Source organism: Quercus robur, chromosome 4 (assembly GCF_932294415.1).
Source record: "Quercus robur chromosome 4, dhQueRobu3.1, whole genome shotgun sequence".
NCBI classification, from domain to species: Eukaryota; Viridiplantae; Streptophyta; class Magnoliopsida; order Fagales; family Fagaceae; genus Quercus; species Quercus robur.
Window position 1 is genome coordinate 39,069,324 of NC_065537.1, and position 23,194 is coordinate 39,092,517.

Consider the following 23,194-nt stretch of genomic DNA (forward strand, 5'->3'; position numbering starts at 1 on the left):
CAAAGGACTGAAGTAGAGAAGGATTGACTATACCCTTGAGGTAAGAGCTTAAGAAATCTTGTTCTTTTGTCAAATTTAGACTTTATGTGGTATTAGAATATTTTCTTATGTAGGTATTTTGACTAGTAGTGAAACTATTTAAATATACAAAAGTTTTAAGGATGCAAACGAAAAAAGAGCTTAGATTTATTTTATTGTAAACTAGACAACGTACCTGTAGATTTTTCTAGGTTTAGTGATAAGTGCATATTGAAGCTGCAGATTTAAGCAGGTTAGGAGTCAAGTTTCTACACAGTGTTTATGTCAAGAAATTGTACCGAATTGATGGATTTGGAGAAAAACAAAGGTCTAGTGAGTATAGGTTTAGGTTTGAGGTCTGACAAGTTATAAAAAAATAAAAATAAATAAATAAATAAAAAGAGGTATACGTAACAGTGAATTTTGTGGAAGATGGGTCGGCTAAAAAAAAGAAAAGAAAAAAAAAAAAAAAAAAAAGAGAGAGCTGTAATGTAAGTGTTGTACTTGAAGGATGGCCCACGTCCTTGTCTTTCCTAGTGTGATATAGCACTAGGAGCTATAGCCTTATCTTTTAAGGCATTAATGGCGGTAGAATATATATATATATATATATATAGAAAAATATTATGATAGGTGGAATTTTGGTGTAAGATAAGCAGACAAATATGAGATATTTTTAATAGCCTTTCTTCTAGTCGAGTACCGTTATAAGTTTTTCTTGAATTATTTGATTATTGAGTAAATGGTGCTTGTAAATTTGTTAGGTGAGATCTAAGGATTTTAGAAAAAGTGTTAGGAAGAAGTTCTTTGTGGTGAGCTAGCTGAGGTAAGTAATCTTATCCTAATTGATTTTATTTTGCGTATTTTAATTACTAAAAATTGTTTATGGTTGTTACAATTTTATTTCCATTTTATTACTGATTTCAAGTAAAGAATTATCATAAATATATTTGATTACTGAATATATGATGTATTTTATTTAATTTTTTTAGCTATATTGATTTAAAGTAAAGAATTATAGAAATATCACAAATAGATTTGAATATTGAATATATGATTATATATATATGTGTGTGTGTGTGTGTGTATTTGAATAAGATATATTTTTGTTAGAAACTATGATTTCATATATATGATTATGAACAATTTGTCTATGAATTTATTCTGATACCCAGCCAATGGGGGTTATTTATTAGTACTCTACCTGAACGAATGGGGGTTATTCATTGGTACTTTGATACCCAAGCCAATAGGGGTTATTCATTGGTACTCTGGACAGGACCTGCAGATTTTTCTAGGTTTAGTGATAAGCGCATATTAGCTGCAAATTTAAGCAGGTTAGGGGTCAAGTTTCTACACAGTGTTTGTGTCAAGAAATTGTACTGAATTGATGGATTTGGAGAAAAAAAAAAGGTCTAGTAAGTATAGGTTTAGGCTTGAGGTCTGACAAGTTTAAAAAAAAATAATAATAATAATAAAAAAAAAAAAAAAAAAAAAGAAAGAAGAGAGAGCTGTAATGTAAGTGCTGTACTTGAAGGATTGCCCACGTCCTTTTCTTTCCTAGTGTGATATAGCACTAGGAGCTATAGCCTTATCTTTTAAGGCTTTAATGGTGGAAGAATATATATAGAAAAATATTATGACAGGTGGAATTCTGGTGTAAGATAAGCAGACAAATATGAGATATTTTTAATAGTCTTTCTTCTGGTCGGGTATCGTTATAAGTCTTTCTTGAATTATTTGATTATTGAGTAAATGGTGCTTGTAAATTTGCTAGGTGAGATCTAAGGATTTTAGAGAAAGTGATAGGGAGAAGTTCTTTGTGGTGAGCTAGTTGAGGTAAGTAACCTTATCCTAATTGGTTTTATTTTGCGTATTTTAATTACTGAAAATTGTTTATAGTTGTTACAATTTTATTTCTATTGTATTACTGATTTCAAGTAAAGAATTATCACAAATATATCTGATTACTAAATATATGATGTATTTTATTTAATTATTTTTTTAGCTATATTGATTTAAAGTAAAGAATTATAGAAATATCACAAATAGATTTGAATATTGGATATATGATTTTATATATATATATATATATATATATCTGTGTGTGTGTGTGTGCATTTGAATAAGATATATTTTTGTTAGAAACTATGATTTCATATATATGATTTTGAACAATCTGGCTATGAATTTATTCTGATACCTAACCAATGGGTGTTATTCATTGGTACTCTGATACCCAAACCAATTGAGGTTGTTTATTGGTACTCTGATACCCAGCCAATGGGGGTTATTCATTGGTACTCTAATACCTAAACCAATAAGGGTTATTCATTGGTACTTTGATACCCAACCAATGAGGGTTATTCATTAGTACTCTGATACCCAAACTAATAGGATTCATTGGTACTCTGATACCCAACCAATGGGGGTTATTCATTGGTACTCTGATACCTAGTCACAGGGATATAACGTGACCATAGTCATAAGATTGTTAAGAATATGAATTGTGTTTGAATATTTGAACTATTTTGAGTTCTTAAAACTACATATGTGATTTTGGAAATGTTTGAGTATTTGAAATATTTTGAGTCATTAAAATTGCTTATGTATTTTTTTGGAACATATTGTAAGTTATAACTTTGATATATAGAAAACTAACTACTTTATAAACCATCTATGATATATTTGTCAGATTAAAGTATGTGATCTATTTGCAACTTATTATTTTAAGACTATGAAACTTCTTTAGTTATTTTTGAAAATCCATAGTATATTATAACTTTTGAAGACTCATATTACATCTTATTACATTACAAATCTATTGCTTGATAAAACTTATTAGGACTTTGGTTACTTATTGAGTTGTCAACTCATTTCCTTTTTCCCCTCCAGTTTCAGATTGTGAAGAATAGCAAGTTTTGGGAGTTTTGATGTTGTGTTGTAAGCAGGAAAAAAGTTTAGTGATTTTGGGATTGGACGGTCTTCTAATAGTTTTATATTTATTGGCCAATTGGCATTATGTACATGAGGTTTGGATTTTGTTCCTTTTAAATTATTGGAGATCTATTCATAAAGAAATTGTTGAGGTATATTTTGGATTTATTTGATTTAATTTTTGAGGATAAATTTTAGTTGTTAAAAAGGCTTTGCACACTTGTAGGGGGCTTATTTTATAAGTGTGCGACAGTTGTCACGTGCCTGCCTTTATAGTTGGGTTCGAGGCGTGACATATATACTACTAATAATGCACCTATATAGACACACACAATGATTTGGTTATACTATTAGGATAGTAAAAGGAATACATATAATTAAAGTTAAAAAGAAAAAAAAAAAATTATACACATGACCTATCGCAATTGGTATAGTATAAAATGAAATACAAAAGATGAGACAAAAATTTATACTTGAGAGAAACAAATGGTATGTTTGGTAACTACCTTTATCCCTAATTATCTTTTTTCAAAAACTTTTTTTTTAAAAATTTATTTTGACTTGAGCATTTGTTTTGACTTTAATCTATCTAAATCTATTAGAGCACTGACAACGTCGTTGTTGTTAAATTCACCAAGTCCGAATCTTATGGTCACCAAACTATGATGCAAATTATCCCAAAAACTTTGGATCTAAATCATACACGGACCTAAATTGAGGTGAGATACCATAGGAAAAAGTGTAATACCTGAGATGGGAGGAGGGATGCGGGTCAGTGGTTGTGCAAGTGAAGCAGGGACGCGGGTCAGTGGCTTTCGCCAGTGGTGACTAAGGCTTGGGCTGTTGCCGATGGTGGCTAGGGCTTGGGTCTCCACCGGCGACAAGTTAGAGGGAGGCGGCATCGCGTAGGCTAGTGTCGATCTCTCCTTCCCTTTCTCTCCCTGGCGTCGTCATGTGTTTGGGTTAAAACAAATATAGATAAAAAAAAATGGGTTTAGTTTGTAACTGGGTTATAATTTAAAATTTGATTTCAACTAGATCACTAAAATCTTATGTGGAAATTAGTTATTGTAATTTTTTAATTTAAAAAATGCCATGTCATTTAAAAAAATGCCAAGTCATTTTCTCGTTAGTCACATAAGTAACATTACTAACGGCAATTAGTAAAAAGACTAATACAACTCATTTTGTAAACTTGAGGGACCAATTGTGCTCAGTTAAAATTTGAGGGACTAATTGCGCACACAGGGTAACATTACTAACGGCAATTAGTAAAAAGACTAATACAACTCATTCTGTAAACTTGAGGGACCAATTGTGCTCAGTTAAAATTTGAGGGACCAATTGCGCACACAGGGTAATCTTAAGGGACCAATATTGTAGTTTCACCTAGTTTCTTCTTTGGGGGGAAATATTAATGCTTTCTTTGAGGGGAAAAAATTAAGTTTGACTTATCTCTAGTTTTTTTTTTTTTTTTTTTTTTTTTTTTTTTTTTTTTTTTTTTAAACTGGATATCCCTTTTTGTTTTAAATAATAATGGCAAGTGGAAGTGGGTTGTAATTTTCTTATTTTATTTAGTTAATAGGTGATGTAATAGTTTCTCATTAAAACATAAGAAGATTCTAATTAAAAAAGTACTGGAAGTAAACCAAATAAGAAAAAATTAATATAAAAATAGTCAATGAGGGAGCTTTTGTGTGATTGTACTCTTGGATGATTTTGGAATTAATTTGCTAGGTTGATTATTTATGTGTAAAAATGGTGGGGGTGTGTTTTTGGCTTTTCAGCCATTAGTAGTCTAAATTTAGAAAAATATGAGTGTTTTTTTTTTTTTTTTTTTTTTTTTTGGAAACACTGATTTAGGATTCTATTAATGGATTTATGATATGCCTGTATCTTAATCATTTATTTTAAAAGATATGTGGAGATTTTTAAAAATTCTATTTTGTAGAGTACTGTAGCCTTAGAGGATTTCAATCTTACTATTGATGGGTGTAAAGGATTTTAAAAATTTTAATTGATTCTATTTTCAAAATACAGGGGTCACACATTTATACCTCATCACTGCTATTACCTTCAATTCATCTCCGTATAACTTTCATCACTCAATGGTCCTTAATTTGAAAATTCGATATTTCCTTTATTATTTTTCTCGATTTGATTGCAATTATTACCAAGATTGCCCATAATAAGTATACCTAATGATGTATATATACTATGGAATAAAATACTTGACAGAAAAAGCCTATATGGAATTCTTTATCATGATCAAAAGTAAAAAAGATTGCAGCAAAAAAAAATAAGTAAAAAAGATTGATCTACAACGTAATAGTATACCCAAACATCAGAATATTTTGCGCATTGTAAAGAAAGTTTTTTTAAATTTTTTTATTTTTTATTAATAAGATAGAAATTCTATTCTAACCTAATTTAAGTGTATATGTGTGTGGCAATTATTACCAAGATTGCCCATAATAAGTATACCTAATGATGTATATATACTATGGAATAAAATACTTGACAGAAAAAGCCTATATAGAATTCTTTATCACGATCAAAAGTAAAAATGATTAATCTACAAGGTAATAGTGAACTCATACATCAGAATATTTTGTGCCATGTAAAGAAAGTAAATTTTTTTTTTTTTTTTTAATACAAGATAGAACCCTGGTCCTTACCTCCCACACCTCACAAATACTTATATTTGTGAAATAACTACCGCACCACCAATGGTGGACGGTGGTGTAAAGAAAGTAAAAGTTGAGTACATTGACTACTATTTATTTAATTAATTTCTTTGGTAAGCCAGCTAGTCAAATTTTTATTTCCAAATATTGTTTGCAATTCAAAAGGAAAGTACGGTCACGTTGCATGGAATTTCTCCATGATTGACATTATAAGTAGCATTTCCAACCTCTTTAGGTTTGCAAAAACAAAAAAAAACAAGCTATGCCTAACTTAATATCCCTTTACCAGATCTTACTGGTTCTCCTTGTCGCTACCCACAGCATTCACTGTGGTGCAAAAGATGCAGTCAAGGATGTATACATCGTGTACATGGGTTCACTGGCAGAGGGTGGAGGATACTCACCAACGTCTCACCATCTCAACATTCTTGAAGAAGTTCTTGGGGAAAGGTTAATGTTCTTAAAATTTTACTTTTAAATTTTTTTTTTCCTATAGTAATAATATAATAATGCTAATAACGCACCTCACCGCCAGGCTAATGGTAATATATTTTGTAAATTTGTCAAAACAAAATTCTTAGGGGATAAGATTACCTCTCTACTCGAATCTATCAATTCCTTTTAATTTATAGGCTAAATTGCAAATTACATCCCTAAAGTTTAGGGGTGATTGAATTTTACACCTTCAAGTTTCAAAATTTAGATTTTATCCCCTAACGTTTGAGAGTATTTGGATTTTATATCTTGACGTTTTAGAATTTAGATTTTAGCTCCTATTTTTTGGAAGTATTTGAATTTTATCTTCTAAAATTTGAAGGTGTTTGGATTTTACACCCTAAAGTTTTATAATTTTTGGGTGTAAAATTCAAACACTTACAAACTTTAAAGGGTAAAATCCAAATTCTGAAATTTCAAGGTGTAAAATTAAATTACCCCAAACTTTAAAGGTGCAATTTGTAATTTACCCTAATTTATATTTATTTACATTTAAAATGTTACATTTATAAATTAAATAAATACCATGTTTCCGGCTAAAAAAAGAGACTATATATGGAAGCAGCAAATTGAAAGATTCAATTGAAGAGGAACCTATCCTAATTTTTTCTTATACAATGATTTGATGCAAATGAACTTGGCAGCCTTAGATTCCCGAGCAATTTTCAAATCTTAGACTTAGATATAAAAATATAACCTTGAGAGAAACGAAAATACAATACAAAATAGCAAAGAAAGAAAGAAGTGGAAAAAGAAAATAGAAAGACAAGTTTGGACAAAGTTTGGTTCTAAATATGTTTGAAGTTATCTTTTCTTATGTATTACATTACAAATTATAAGAACATGAAAGTGTATTATTTAAACAAGTTATATGACTTATTTAAAAAGTTATGTGGCTAAATCTATACATGGATAGTCTCTTCACAACATATTAAGATAAAAGAAGATAATACCAAACATATTTGAAACCAAACTTTTTCCTATAAGTTTTTACTAATTTATTTTTCTAATCTTTCCTTACAGTACTGCTAGTAACTCTATGGTTAGAAGCTATACTAGGAGTTTCAATGGATTTGCAGCTAGGCTTAGTGATGAAGAGCAACAAAGAATAGCTGGTAAGTGCTTTATGATTTATTTTTTCTTTATTCTCTTTTTTTCCCCTAATCGTATATCTGCAATATGGTTTCTTATGCCCTATTATTGGAACAAAACTTGTTTCGAAGTAAAATGACAATAATTTGCAGGCAAGAAGGAGGTGTTATCTGTGTTTCCAAGTAGAAAACTCCAGCTTCAAACAACAAGATCATGGGACTTCGTGGGTTTAACTGAAACTGCAAAAAGAAATCCCATCGTTGAGAGTAATATAATAATTGGCTCTATTGATAGCGGAATCTGGCCTGAGTCGGAGAGCTTTAGCGACAAAAGTTATGGTCCACCTCCTAAGAAATGGAAGGGTACTTGTGCAGGTGGCACTAATTTTACTTGCAACAAGTAATTTCATCCTACCCTGATTAATCTTGTGTTTTTGCTTTTTAATTTAATTTTAAAAAGCAAAATTTAGTATAGCCATACAGTAGTTTAGGTTCTTGTTTAGCTTCTGTAAGTTAGGCTCTCTAATTTAGAGTTTAGTTAGTTTAAATTGATAAAAGGTTTAAAACTTTAGAGATACAAGGTTTAAAACTTGCTTACACCAATATAGAGTTCAAATCCCAACTATACCAAAAACCAAATACTACTATCTTAGTCGGATGATAAAAGTAATATATATATATATATATATATATATATTAATAGCCAAAGTTTAGAGAAAATTCAATTAAATTTTAATTGAATTTTCAATTTAATTTGCGCCACATGTCCTATTTAATTTTAAATTTTTTGCCAACTGAATTATTGAGTGTAAAATTCAAAGAGTCGAAATCCAATTAGATTTTAAATTGGATTTTAATAAGAGTCTAATTTTCTGCCATGTATGCATCTAAGTTTTTAATTTTTGTGGCAAGTGAATTAATTATTATGTGCCAAAACCGAAGATTCTAAAACCACTTAAATTCTAAATCATATATATATATATATATATATATATATAATGAGAAACCATTACATATTTTAGAAATATATGGTTGAAAAAAAGTGTAAACTAATATCATGTATAATTTGAATATTTTCTAAAAAAAATGTATAATTTGAATTGTATAATTGTGCTTATTTTTAATTATACTTGTGCATATGTATAGGGCTACACACTAATTATTATAGATTAGACACCATAAGTTTAAATTTTACAAAAGCTATAAAAGAAAAAGAAAAGACTTTCTAATTATATTTAAAATTTTGATTGCATTGACCAATGAAAAACTACCATTGATAATATTCTTTCGAAAAAATTAAATTTAATGCAACCAGAAATTTGAATATTATCGAGAACCTAATGTACAATGTATTACCTAAAGTGTTGTATCTAATTTTTTTTTTTTAATAATAAATAAATAATGTTAACATACTAAAAAATAGGAAATGTTTCATTCTACAGTAAGCTTATTGGAGCTCGAGCTTATGGAAGTACTTCTGCAAGGGATGAGGAAGGTCATGGTACCCATACTGCCTCAACAGCAGCAGGTAACAAAGTACCAGATGTGAATTTTTATGGATTGGCAAAGGGCATTGCACGAGGAGGGGTTCCATCTGCAAGGATTGCAGCATACAAAGTATGTAGTGAAGAAGGGTGTTATGACCAAGACATCCTCGCAGCCTTTGATGATGCTATTGCAGATGGGGTTGATCTCATTACCATTTCAATCGGTGGAGAACCAAGAGCTTTTGATTCTGATTCTATTGCTATTGGTTCTTTTCATGCAATGGAGAAAGGTATACTCACCCTTCAGTCAGCTGGAAACAGTGGTCCTGGTGCAACAACAGTATCGAGTGTTACACCATGGTTATTCTCTATAGCAGCCAGCAGCATAGATCGGAAATTTATTAGTAAGGTTTCTCTTGCTAATGGAAAGACACTCGTTGTAAGTATCTTTAGCTGACACAATTAGTTTTATTTTATACTAGTGATTGCTTATATATGTTTTCATCACTTTTAAATAGTGCATGCATTTGGCATTCCCATAATCCCATTCATAAGCCTTTTCTCTCCACTTGGTTATTTGTTTAGTTATATTTTATATGAGAGTTCTAGTTTTAATTTAGAGCACCCATCCTATGTAGTTTGATTTAGGTTTTCCTTGGAATGACTGTATTCCTTTATCCTCTTTAAGTTGCCAGAGTCGGACTATCTAGCATTGAAGTGCTGTGCTAAAATCCCTATATTGAATTTGCCTGTTTGATCATTAGTTTTTTTTTGTTTTTTTTCTTCAAACTTAGAAAACTGTTTTCTAAACAAAATTTTGACATGATTTGTGTTTGACTCTTATATTTAAAAAACAAATTTTTAAGAAGAGAAAATGAAAAATTGTGTTTGGCTCCTATTGTTGAAAACTAGTTTTCATAATTTAATTGAGACAACACAAGGTATGGGACCTACAAATTTTCGATTTATTTACAAGATTGTCACCGAATTTAGTTCTCATTTTTTCAGAAAACACCGAAAGCTTGTTTCTTGTTTTCCGTTTTTCAAACTGAAAAATTGGATTCAGTTATTTGAGAACAGAAAATCGAAAACACTTTTCAAACAACTATCACATTGATAGGGCAACAGCCTGATCATACGAAAACAACTTTAAAAAGAAAAAAAAAAGTCTGTCTGTTGGCCACAAAAACTTCAGAGACACGATGAACTTGACTCTTTTTTTTTTTTTTTTTTTGGAGTGCATTCTATTCTTACACAATTTCATTTTATATTATCAGGGAAATGCAGTAAATTCTTTCACATTGAATGGAACTAAATTCCCTCTGGTATATGGGAAAGATGCTTCAAGTAGTTGTTCGGAAGAAGAGGCTCGGTAATTTTTTTTTTGTTATGATCATTGCTAACTTAAAGTTCTTGTTAAAGAAATAAAAGTTAAAAACTGTGCATGCCATGTTCAATATCAGGTTTTGCCTTGAAAATTGTTTGGATAGCGATTTGGTGAAAGGAAAAATTGTTGTGTGTAATGAGGCAACTGGAAGGAAAGAAGCTTTTAGAGCAGGCGCCCTTGGGGTAATCACATTAATTGGAGAAGAAAGAGCCGATGTTTCTTTTGTAGTTCCTTTACCTTCATCTGCTTTAACAGCCAAAAATTATGACCTGGTTAAGTCTTTCATAAATTCAACAAAGTAAGCATTCTAATATTTATGTTATCTTTGTTCTTCTAATACCCTACTGTTAAAATAATGATTTAGATATCAAATTTAACTGTTGCTTAAGTATATGAAAACTGCATTATGCTGATTAATGGCATAGTTCTTGGTTTCGTAAAAAAGAAAAGAAAAAAAAAAAAAAAACCATAATTTACATGAATTAGGTATTAATTTTCAAAGGTGGTGATTTCAGAAATTCACAAGGAAGTATACTAAAAAGTGAAGTTATTGAACATACAACCGCTCCTATAGTTGCTTCCTTCTCTTCACGTGGACCAAACTACATTGCAGCGGATATTTTGAAGGTTAGGGATCAATTACCTGTATATCTTCCTCTCTCTGTGGTTCACCTTGCTTATAATATCACTTCTCTAATGCCGACATATATTTGGTAAACATTGCAGCCAGATATAACTGCTCCAGGAATAGATATTATAGCTGCATATTCCCCTCATGCTTCACCTTCTGGAGCCCCTGGGGATAAGAGGTCTTTGAAACACAATGTAATGTCTGGGACCTCCATGTCTTGTCCACATGCAGCTGGTGCAGCTGCTTATCTCAAAACATTTCACCCTGATTGGTCTCCGTCGGCCATTAAATCTGCTCTCATGACCACTGGTACATCACTGGTCGCATCATTAATTAGCGGTATCATTTCTTTTCGAATTTTATGGTTCTAACTATGTTTGTTTTCTTGTTTTGACAGCTTGGCCAATGAATGCCACAAATGTATATGAAGAAGGTGAATTCGCTTTTGGGGCTGGCCATATCAATCCTGTGAAGGCAATAGAGCCTGGTTTGGTTTATGAAACCTTGAAAGAAGACTACATAAAAATGCTTTGTAGCATTAAAATTAGTTTTTTTGGTACTTGTCCCAAGGGTGTTAAAGGATCTCCCAAGGATCTCAATTACCCATCAATGCAAGCTCTTGTTGAATCTGACAACAGTTTCACTGTTGAATTTCCCAGAACTGTAACAAATGTTGGCCCTGCTGGCTCAACATACAAGGCAAAAGTCAATACAGACTCTCATATCAATGTAAGTGTGAAACCTAGCACCCTCTCCTTCAAGTCATCAGGTGAGAAGAAGTCTTTTTTTGTGACTGTGTCCGGGAAAGGATTGCCAATAAAAACAAGGGTATCTGCATCAATCGTGTGGTCAGATGGCATCCATAATGTAAGAAGTCCAATTGTTGTGTACACTGAATCCTAGAAAATTTTGTCATTGTATGTTCATTTCATGAAGTAACAATGTAACATAGACATGTATTGGAGGGTAGCAAAATAATTAGTTATTGTTGTGAACATCTACAGTGCAAACTAATGATTCAAAATAATTTTTGTCCATAGATTTCACCATCCTCTTCATAGTTGATCCCTTCTCTTCATAGATTACATCAGTTGTAAAGTCAAATGGCACTCCTTGAATTTTCCATCCATCACATAGTTTAGCAACTAGTATAAATATATAAAAACAGAAGTAGAGAGATGAAATGTATAAATATATAAGAGATTTGGGTTGACTGTACAAATCCACCCTAAATTATAGACATTTTTGCACTTTACACTCAAAAACTATTACAGATTGCAAAACCCAATTATAAAATAAAAAAATAAAAATAAAATCCCTTGCAAATTGCACCCTAATGTCGGATTGGCCGTTAAAATAAATAGTCACAAGCTAGTCAAGACATTAAAAAATTAAGTTCTCCATTTTACAAGATAAAATTACGATCATTTCAAAAAAAAAAAAAGATAAAAGTACGACATTACCCTTAAAATCCCACACCCACATCTATAATCTACACCCAAACCCTTTTTTCAATTCAAAATGTGATCCAAGAAACCAAGTCTGAGCCCAAAATTCATTTTCTAAACCCAAAATCTATTTTTAAGCCCAAACCCTTTTCAAGCCCAATTTCTAAAAGGATTATGAAAACTGCGTACATGCCTTTTGTAAGCTAATTTTAAAAAGACTTACAAAGAGTGTGTATACATGTATATGTATCTGTATGCACTAAATTTAATGCGTACGCACTCTTTTGGTTAGAAGTGTAAAAATTGGGTTTTTCCTTTTTGGTGGGATTTTTAGTCAATCAATTTGGCCCATTGATTGATTAATACATCTCATCATAAATTTAAAAATAAATAAAAAATAAAAAAATAAAAACCTGGCCTCCACTAAGCCTATAAATACCCCCACTTTCCTCCACCAAAGGGATCCCAACTTTTCACTAATAGCGGAAGCTTTGCCAGAATCACTCAAAAATACTTAGTGAGTTTCAAATAGTGTATGGATAGTTTTTATTAGTATTTGATTTAGTTTTCTAATCTTTAGTTACTAGAAAGCTAATCATTTTCGCATGATTTCTTAATCACACTAACCTTTTTGTGATCCTATAACCAACTGTCCACTAGTCTTAGGTTTCTTCATCAAAACCCCAAAGAGAGTCTTTATCCAAGTTGTTAACCCACACAAAACTGCGGTAGTCAATTTTAACTGAGGGACCGGTCAATCAACATCACTGTGAGTGCCACGAGGAGGAGATGTAGGTCTTTTCCATGATCTACATTCTCCTCCTCGTTTTGTTGTTTCTTCTATGCTATTTTTAATTCTATAATATGTTGTTTTTTGTATCATGTCATATTATATGTTCATTGTTTGATTTATTTTCTTCATCTTGTTGCAAATTTGTCAAAACCCTAGAATTTGCCTTAGGGCGCAAATGCATGAGATTAGGTACATAAGCATCATCCTTTCTACATACGCACTCCTTAGCCAATTAGGGTTCTTGTTCCTTGTTGCTTTTCTGGGAATTTGTTTTGGCGCCCAAATACGTATACATCTTTCTTACAGTGTACGCCAATCTAGGCAGAACCCAGATTTCTTTCCTTTTTGGTTTTATTTGCTTTTAATGCCATATTTATTATCTTTCCTTATTTGTTTTATCCACTTTAAATTTATATATTCTGTCTTGTTTTGTTCCCTTTTGCATCACACATAATATATTCAAAATACTAAAAATACCTAAAAACAGTGTAATTAGTTTTCTTTCCTTTTTAATCATCATTAATTCTCTAGGGTCAGTCAAGGGTCATAAAACCTAAAGGTGATAATCATGAAATGTACTCAAAGCATTACTTGGAAGATATTTCCTAAAAGATAAAAGTCTAATTCAAGAATAAAATCTTTCCAAGTGGGTATCAATAAAGCTTTAATGATAAAAGATGACTAATTTGAATTTAAACTTAAAAGTTAATTAAGGAAAAGACAAGTAATTGATGAGGTATTAATTACAAATCTTTCCTAAAAGGCTTAAGGGTTTAATTCCAAAATAGTTAACAATCAAGAGATTATATTTTCTAATATATTAGAGATAGTTGAACTTGAATTTAAAGGTTAATTAGGAAAGGACAAAGCATTCAGTGGCTTATTTAATTAGAAGATCCTTCCTACAATACTTGGATATTTAAATTCAAACTAATTTGATATTTATGGTAATAAAAGTCAATTAATTAAAGAACACATTAAAAGGCAAGAGCACATTTAATAATTGATGTTGGGTATAAAGGAAAGAAATTCAACATTTAATGAGGACTCCACTCCAATTAAGTGTCACTCCTTCATAAGACTTAATCGTTGATTCTCATTAAACATTAACCCTTTTTTTTTATCCACATGCACACACACTTTGATGATAATATGTTCAGATGTTTAAGTGATCATGTAGTTGGACGATCATGCGCTCACGCGCTTTGATGGTTGTGCTTAAATGCTAACGTGATTGGGCGGTAAGAGATACGTTCTTAGATTCTCACATGCTTATAAGCTATTATGTCCACATGTTTGTATGCTCCTATGTTCACATGCTTGTATGCTCTCATGCTCACATGCTTGTATATCCACATGTTCACATGCTTGTATATCCACATGTTCACATGCTTGTATGCTCACATGCTTCGATGATTACATGCTTAATTGATCACATGCTTAGATGTTCACACTCTTGCATATTCACATGTTTACATGCTTACACCCTCATATCTTCACATACTTGTATGTTCACATGTTTGGATGTTCACATGCTTCCATATTCATATGATCAATTGTGTTGTGCTCATACTTTCCTTTGATCTTCATATGATTGATTTCCTTTCACATGTCTATTTTCAATATCTATCGCACATAGATAAACTCTGGGGCTTAGATGCCTACAGGTGTTCACATAGGCTCATTAGATAGACAACATTTATCCATTATTCAGTAATGATATATGAAGGCCAGCTACGGCTAGGTAGGTTAGGGTGCCTAACCCTTTTCCATCTTGTACCCTAACTTCGAACCTTATCTATTAGGAAGAACTTCAAGGAGTCATGTTTTGGTTCTTGGACCTATAATGAGGTTGTGACTCCTTTACTCTTTTTAAGAGGCATTGCATACTGCCAAGCTCACGTCAGTTTGAATCTAAAACCGCTTTCTAAGAGATTAACTACTGCACACCCCGCCTTCGCAAGAAGGAACCGATGTGTCAATATGTCATCTAAAGGGGATAAGGATCATGGAACTTACAATAGCAACTCCATTGAGGATATTTGAAATAGGCCAGGTAGCAAAAGTGTCCTCTTTATGTTTGGACTGACAAAGATAGGAAGAATGCATGTATATAGTTATTTGCAGAAAAGCTTATCAAATCACTAAATGAAGAAAAAATAGGAAATTAGAGATAACATATTCTCCTCTTAGTGATGATAGAGAGAGTCGGGGGAGATGTCTTCCTCTTGCTAGTATGAGTCCTGCTAGAAGGAAGGGTATCCAAAGGTTGCCTCGACATTGAAGGCCTAGACTTGGTCACAGTGGACCTCCTAGTGGAACAGGTTCTAGATAAAGGAGGAGGAGGGCTCTCTAGGACTATGTTAGCAATAGGAGGAAAGCCTCCCTCATAAGGATTATCTCGAAACAAACCTTAGGGACATTTGCACCCTTCTTGGTTGGCTTGCGCTTAGAAAACCTAGAAGTCGAGCCTTTCTTTGTAGGTGCAGGAAGGTTTACTACTTTCACCTTCTTCTCCCAACCACAAGGGAACTCCCCTGTATACTAGAACCACCCATGCTCCTCTTCTTGCCACTCAAATATAGCAAACCTACTCTGCTTCCTAGCATAGGCAATCACAAACTTGGTAGGGAGAAGCAACTAAGGGTTCATCAACTACCCAATAGGTCCTCACTGAAGGAAGTCATAATGGCTTGCCAATAGGCGTGCATAGGGGCAATGCAAAGAACTACCTTCTAAGAATTGGGAATGGTAACAGCAGTAAAGAGCTTACTCCAAAATTTGAAGTCATGTGGGCGTAGGAAGGGGCAGACTGAAGTAGTGGTGTCCAGAACCAAAGTAAAGTCATCATGCATATCCTGGTCAAGCTCAAATTGCCTCCTCACTCTATGGGCGGAGTAGTGCACATACCGAATTCCTTTATCAACCAAGTAAGGCGGCCAACCAGAATTGGTGGCAACCAAGTAAGTAATCCCCCTCTCATCATAAGCCACCAATGGAGTGGTCGTGCCAGCAGTACCCATAAAAAAACCCATCATCGAGTCAACACAAGTATAGCCAGTACTAAAGTCCCTACAAGCTCTCCATGAAAAGCCCACTCCTTTAACAAAAAACTCCACAGCAGGATAACTAAAGAGCTTCTACCCGACCCAGCGATATGCCAAAGGAAACTTAGTAACAAAAACTCCACAAAAGTCTGTAATCACCCTAGGATAGGATTGGAACTTCTCCTTGGTATTGCGAATAGGCTTACACTTAGCCAAATGCCTAGCACAACGCTCCTAAAGAAGATGCTACAGGATAGTACTGTGAACAGATGAAGTAACTATATGGTAGGAACTTGCTTGTCTCTCATCACTCTGTTGAATATCTAATTGAACATATAGATGACCTAAAAATAGAAGGGCCAATGGCAAACTCACTCCAGTAGAAATCTTTATGGTTAATTGAAAGTAAACGGGTTTCATAGCATAATGTGGATGGGAACCAAAGACAAACTTACAAAGCCATAATGTAATGAAGACAGCATGGCGAGCGGTGGTGGAAGCTTTCAAGAAAGCCCCAACCTAATTAAAGAGCTTTGCATTCCTACCGCTAAGCCCCTTTCTCAACTCTACCTCCACTACCTCCTCCTCAATAGAAAGTTGGATGGCGAAGGGATTGACGTTGCAAAGAGCGGGAAGCAACAACTGATTGGCCACATCCTCCAAGGTCACAGTGAACTCACCGCACGAAAGGAATAAGGTGTGGGTGGCACTACACTACCGATGAACCAAATGGTGAAGGTTGAACAAATCACGGTAATTGTACAAGCACCATAAGGAGACGACGGCCTTCAGAACACTGGTTCGTTGAAGTGCCTCCATGAAACCTGTGTTGGGAAGCTCTCTATCACCCATTCTTTCCAACCCAATGACGTACCTAACCCAAATTTGAAGATAATAGGAATGGGTAAGGTCTCTTCACAGCAAATAACAAGATCGAGGATGGAGGAAGACAATGGAGCCTAAGAGACGTCAAAAACACGCTGTTCTAGGGATAGCCAAACAGGGTTCGACAAAGGAGGCGAATAGTCACCAAGCACCACTGGAAAGTGTGAATGGGTATTGAACCACAGATCTATGATAAAAGGGCACTCACTGTGAGGATCGCAACTCGCCTCCTTCTACTTAGAACAGCCTAATTTGGAATAGAGAGCCTCTTTTCCTTTTCAACCTCCATGGATGGTTCATCAGCAACAACCTTTTTCCCCTTATGGCGGGAAGAACTCTCACCTTTTGCCGGTGACATGAAAAAGAGATTAAATGGTAGAGTGATGAATGTGGGAGTATGTGAAAAGCGAAGCGAAGAGGAGAATGGAAAAAGAAAAAGGAGTTGTGAGAAAAGAAGAGTTATTGTGAAAAGGAAAAAGTGAAGAAGTGGAAACGAATAAAAACACTAGGAAGGGAAGCGACGGGCCAGCAATTAAAAGAGGTAACTCATTAAATGAAGTGTAGGCAGTGTTTCAGAATAATTGATGAAATGGGAAATTTGAAAAGATGAGCCTATTCATTGCAGAAAAGTGATTAATGTGGGGACCACTATTTAAAAAGCCCACAAAAGAAAACTACAAAGGCATTCACATGTGAATTGCAAGAGCAATCCACATGCTAAAGGGGCTGAATGTTGATACTCGTTTTTGACAAAAGGCCTAACGGCAGAAAAGGCCCAACAATGAGGAAGGATGAAGAAGAAAGGAGATAAAAAGTCCTATAGGCCGACGCATCATGAATGACAGCCAGCAGGCCCATAGGCACAACGAGGGGTAAAAGTAAAGTAAATGAGTCGTGGAAGCCCAAGACATGAAGTAAAAAGCCCTATGGACCAACATGATAGGAATGACAGCTAGCAGGCCATAAGCACAACAAGAGGTAAGAGTAGAGTAAATAGGCCATGGAAGCCCAAGAAAAGAGGTAAACAACCCAATGGACCAACATGGAAAGAATGACAGGCAGCAGGTCCATGGGCATAACAGGAAGAGAAATGACAAGAGCAAAAGCCCAACGGACTGGATTGGTAGGGACTTCTGCCAAGCCAATGTCCAAGCTCATAGGGAAATAAGAGGAAACAGTACAAGCCTAAGAGCCCAAGCCTTCCATGCTATGGAGGATAAGCACGAACATAAGAGACACATAGCAGAATGAGACATGGCAAGAACGACAAAAATGGCATGGGAGTAAAAGAAGACAAATGCAGAGGATAAAGAAACACACACATAAGGGCCGAAGTACAGCCACTCATACCCAGCCAATACAGGAGAGGTTGGCCCCCAACAAAGGACTTAGAGGGCGTGGTTTTGCTGGGGTGGGGGGGGGGGGGTGGGGAGGGAAGGGGTTTATTTTAGGGTTCTTGTCAAGACTTCTTTTGGGAAAAATGCCTTGCTGGGATGACATTTCGCCTAAAAGAGGTGAGCAAAGGGCTAGGACCACCTGATGCATGCCATAGAGATAGGTAGAGAGAGGAGCTCAAGCCTTGATCCATTCAAGTAAGGTAGGAGAGGTGAGGGGAGAAACAAAACAAGGTAGAGTTTTGTCTTGGAACCAGGAGTGGTGCAGCAAACACACTCTGAGCAAAGGTAGTGGCCGAGCAACCAACAAGTTAGTGGGCAATCCTGAAGGAATGCCCACAAGAAACCAAAAGTAGTTGGTGAAGGCTTAGGGACAAAAAGGAGAAATCTCATTGAATCAACTCACTATAAAAGGAAGAGGTAGCTATAGATGAAGGAGGAGGAACCTACGGGGAGAGAATAACAAGAAACTAATAGTAAAAAGACTAAGAGAAAGAAAGAAAGCAAGTGGTAAAAAGAAAGAGAGAAGAGAGAAAATACAACAAAAGTAGGGGCATGCATCAATAGATCGTTTTTTTCCCCTCCTCTTGACAAGCCCACCCTTTGGAACTTTACAAGTCATAACCCATAATCATTTAGGCCCTTTCTCCAGAACAAACAACTTTGATGGCAGCATCCTATAACAAGGTTGTTCATGTTGGAGTTTGGATCCCTTCTTCGACTTTTCATTGTCAGTAGTTTTGACCCAAGATTTGGACAGCAAAATCACATTATCTTATTTGCCTAGAGTCATTGTCACTTTCCTATCATGGTTTCTTTTAACTTGTTTAGCATTTTTATTGATATATGTCCTGCTGTAGTGTCTTACGCTGTTAGCTATTCTGCCATAGCACCTTCTATTATATTTACTGTATCAGTTGTTCTGCTGTAGCACTTTTTATTATATTTGCTGTATTTGTTGTTTTGCTGTAGCACCTTTTATTATATTTGTTGTATTAGTTGTTCTGCTGTAGCGCCTTTTACCATATTGGCTATAATGTTTGTTTTGCTGTTGTGTCTACTGCATCAGTTATTCTGCCACAGTGCTATCCACTGTGTTTGCTGAGACACCCAATCCACCGTAGCATTTTCTGTCTCGTCTGAGCATTGAGAATACCTAGCTGGCGCACAAGCTAGCCTGCTGTATAGTCCCATTGGGATAATAGGCCAATCCCAACTCCCTGATCGCTCAATCCACAGGCCTGAGTGTAGCAGAACGGGTCTAAGCCCATCAATGTAGAAAGGCCCCCACAGTTTGTAAATAGGACCACATGTAGCTTTCTTATTGGTAGTTAAGTTCTCTGTTAGTTATAATTCTGTTTTCTTATCCCACTAAGGTGATAGTATATATAACAGAGCATTGTAATCATTATTTGTATGCTTTCTTATTTTTCTGATTTGACAATAAGATTGCAATTCAGTTAGAAAGCTCGCTCTTTTTTGTTACATAGCAACAGTTGCATCTTGGGATTGTTTAAGTTGTCGAGCTTGCATTGGTTGGGATTTATTGGCAGTCGATCTGTGAGGGGGAGGGGCTTACCGCTGCGCGGAATTTTCTTTTTCGCTTGATAATGGCTATTGGTTTTGATTTTTTTGCCAATGGTGGCGAGACGGGATTGCATGCCACAACTGAGCAACATGCAGAGGTGTACGCGGCTGTCTTATGATGTTAGATTGGTTCACTTTGGCTGTATTAATTAGCTGGTTTATTTACGGCATTTGATTGCTTTGTAATATTGTTATACAATTTATAGTGGAATAAAAGTTCCATCTTTTATTTAAAAAAAGGTAGAGGATATTGTGTCTCCAAACAGAGTTCAGGAAAAAGACGACTTAACTTCAAGTTCTTGTTAAAGAAATAAAAGCTAAAACTGTGCATGTCATGTTCATTATCAGGGATTGCATTGAAGGTTGTTTGGATGGCGATTTGGTGAAAGGAAAAAGTGTTGTGCGATGACCCAATTAATGGAAAGACAACCTTTTAGAGCGGGCGCCCTTGGGGAAATCACGATAATTATAGGAGGAAGAACCGATCTTTCTCTTGTACTTCCTTTACCTGCATCTTCTTAAACAACCGAAAATTATAACGTGGTTCAGTCTTTCTTAAATTCTACAAATTAGGCATTCTAATATTTTTCTTATCTGTTTTCTTCTAATACCATACTGTTAACGAATGATTTAGATATGAAATTTCACTATTGCTCGAATTTATTAAAATTGTATTATGCTGATTAATGGCTTAGTTCTTGGTTTGGGAAAAAAAAAAAACATGAATTAGGTACTAATTTCCAAGGTGGTGTTTTCAGAAATCCACAAGGAAGTATACTAAAAAGTGAAGTTATTGAAGATACAACTGCTCCTATAGTGGCTTCCTTCTCTTCACGTGGACCAAACTACATTGCAGCAGATATTTTGAATGTTAGGGATCAATCACCTGCATATCTTCCTCTCTCTGTGGTTCACCCTGCTTAGCAATATCACTTCTCTAATGCCCACATATATTTGATAAATATTGCAGCCAGATATAACTGCTCCAGGAATAGATATTACAGCTGCATATTACCCTGTTTCTTCACCTTCTGGAATCCTTGGGAAAAAGAGGTCTTTGAAATACAATATATTGTCTAGAACCTCCATGGCTTGTCTCAAAACGTTTCACCCTGATTGGTCTCTGTCAGCTATTAAATCTGCTCACATGACCATTGTGTTGGGTCTCAAATAACGTTGTCACAAATATTAGCAATCCAAAATAATAATCACACACAAAAGACAAATATTTACATGGAAAATCTTTTTTCCTTAAAAGGAAAATCCACGGGACAAATTCCGAATAATGTCACTATTACAAATCAATTACAATAATTTTTGTATATGCCTCATGGCTAAAGAAAAATCTTTCTTATTTCTCTTTACTCTCACACACACACACACTAATTATCTCTTTCAAATGCGGCAACACTTTACTCTCTCATTTTTATTTTCTTCTTCATGCACAACTCTCTCTTGGCTGTTTTCTTTTTCTCTAAGCAGCTCCCTCTTGACTGCTCTCTCTTCTTTTTCTTTCTTGTGCAGCTTCATCTTTATTTGCTTTTGCACATACTCTCTTTGTGTCTTCTCGAAGGCCTACCTTACTCTCTCTTTCCTCTTGCATTCCTCCCAAGCAAAAATCCCATTTCTCTCTCTTGGTTTTATGCTCTATTTTCCCTCTCCTCATAGGGAGGACCCTTGGGCCAAAAGCCATCAAATTCTTTGTAGCGTTGTCTATTTATAAAACTCTTTGGTTATTCCCTCTTAGACTAGGAATACATTACCTTTTTAACAAGGAATTTATTCCCTCTTAGACTAGGAATACATTACCTCTTTAATAAGGAATAAACTTCCTTCCACACCAAAGAATAGTCTTTCCTTCTAAAACAAGAAAACCCAAATTAATTTTTCTTCTTCAACTAGGAAACCTAATTGACTTTCCAAGTCACAATTGGAATTTGAGGCAATTTCCCAACAATCTCTACCTTGACTCAAATTCTATCAATTGTCCTTAACTATCTTCTTTCCTCTTAGGATAACTCCTACCTTAATCAAGTAAACATCTTTTCCTCTTAGAATAGCTCCACCTTAATCAAAGCAATCCCTTCTCTTCCATCTTAATTCACACAAAGAGTCATCCACCAAATCAACTAAGCTCTAATACCACTATTGGTCTTTTCTTTTGTAGCATTGTGCATAATTGATCTTAATAGAATTGATCGAATAACTCCCAATAGCTGTGTATCAAGGAGGTTCCATTCTTCATCATTCATAGTATTAGGTTTCTTCCCCAAAAGTGGCGGATGCAACTTCTTCCCATAGAGATAATCTTCAACCTGCATCCTCCAATATCCAAAGTCTATTCCATCAAACTTTTCAATTCCTAAAGCCTTGCCTACTTCTCTGGCCATCGTTTCTACTATAACCTTAGCTCTGATACTACTTGTTAGGTCCCAAATAATATTATCACAAATATTAGCAATCCAAAATAATAATCACACAAAAAACACAAATATTTACATGAAAAACCCTCTCTCCTTGAAGGGAAAAAACCACGGGACAAACTCCGAATAATGTCATTATTATCAAATCAATTACAATAATTCTTGTGTATATCTCATAGCTAAAGAAAAATCTCTCTTGTTTCTCTTTGCTCTCTCACACACACTAATTATCTCTTTCAAATGCGACAATACTTTACTCTCTCATTTTTATTTTTTTCTCCACGCATTGCTCTCTCTTAGCTGTCTTCTTTTTCTCTAAGTGGCTCCCTCTTGACTACTCTCTCTTCTTTTTCTTTCTTGTGCAGCTTCATCTTTCTTTGCTTTTGCACGTACTCTCTTTGTGCCTTCTCAAAGGCAACAGTACCTTACTCTCTCCTTCCTCTTGCGTTCCTCCCAAGCGAAAATCCCTTTTCTCTCTCTTGGTTTCACGCTTTATTTTCCCTCTCCCATCAATTTCTTTGTAGCATTGTCTATTTATAAGACTCTTTTGGTATTCCCTCTTGGATTATGAATACATTACCTTTTTAACAAGGAATCTATTCCCTCTTGAACTAGGAATACATTACCTCTTTAATAAGCAATAGACTTCCTTCCACACCAAGGAATAGTTTTTCCTTCTACAACAAGAAAACCCAAATTAATTTTTCCTTTTTCAACTAGGAAACCTGATTGACTTTCCAAGTCACAATTGGAATTTGAGGTAATTTCCCAACACACTGGTATATCATTGGTTTCATCTTCAACCGTATCATTTCTTTTCCAATCTTAAGGTTCTAACTAGGTTTGTTTTCGTGTTTTGACAGCTTGGCCAATGAATGCCACAA

The 23,194-nt window shown here is 34.5% G+C and overlaps 1 protein-coding gene across 1 annotated transcript; it reads left to right on the top strand.

Annotated features, from left to right (window-relative positions):
- Positions 1–5,907: 5,907 nt before the first annotated feature.
- Positions 5,908–11,772, top strand: LOC126721570 (subtilisin-like protease SBT4.13). Its single transcript, XM_050424617.1, has 9 exons — positions 5,908–6,092; positions 7,161–7,252; positions 7,382–7,628; positions 8,671–9,154; positions 9,993–10,087; positions 10,179–10,400; positions 10,618–10,729; positions 10,829–11,042; positions 11,131–11,772. Exons 1-9 carry the CDS (start codon positions 6,013–6,015, stop codon positions 11,634–11,636), a joined length of 2,052 nt encoding a protein of 683 aa, XP_050280574.1. The 5' UTR covers positions 5,908–6,012; the 3' UTR covers positions 11,637–11,772.
- The last annotated feature ends 11,422 nt before the right edge of the window (positions 11,773–23,194 follow it).

Bases quoted from the DNA above. Each gene is read 5' to 3' on its own strand.
- LOC126721570 (XM_050424617.1), top strand. From the start codon at position 6,013: ATGGGTTCACTGGCAGAGGGTGGAGGATACTCACCAACGTCTCACCAT. The intron at 9,155-9,992 runs GTAAGTATCTTT...TTATATTATCAG, and splicing joins CTAATGGAAAGACACTCGTT to GGAAATGCAGTAAATTCTTT. The intron at 10,401-10,617 runs GTAAGCATTCTA...TGGTGATTTCAG, and splicing joins TCTTTCATAAATTCAACAAA to AAATTCACAAGGAAGTATAC.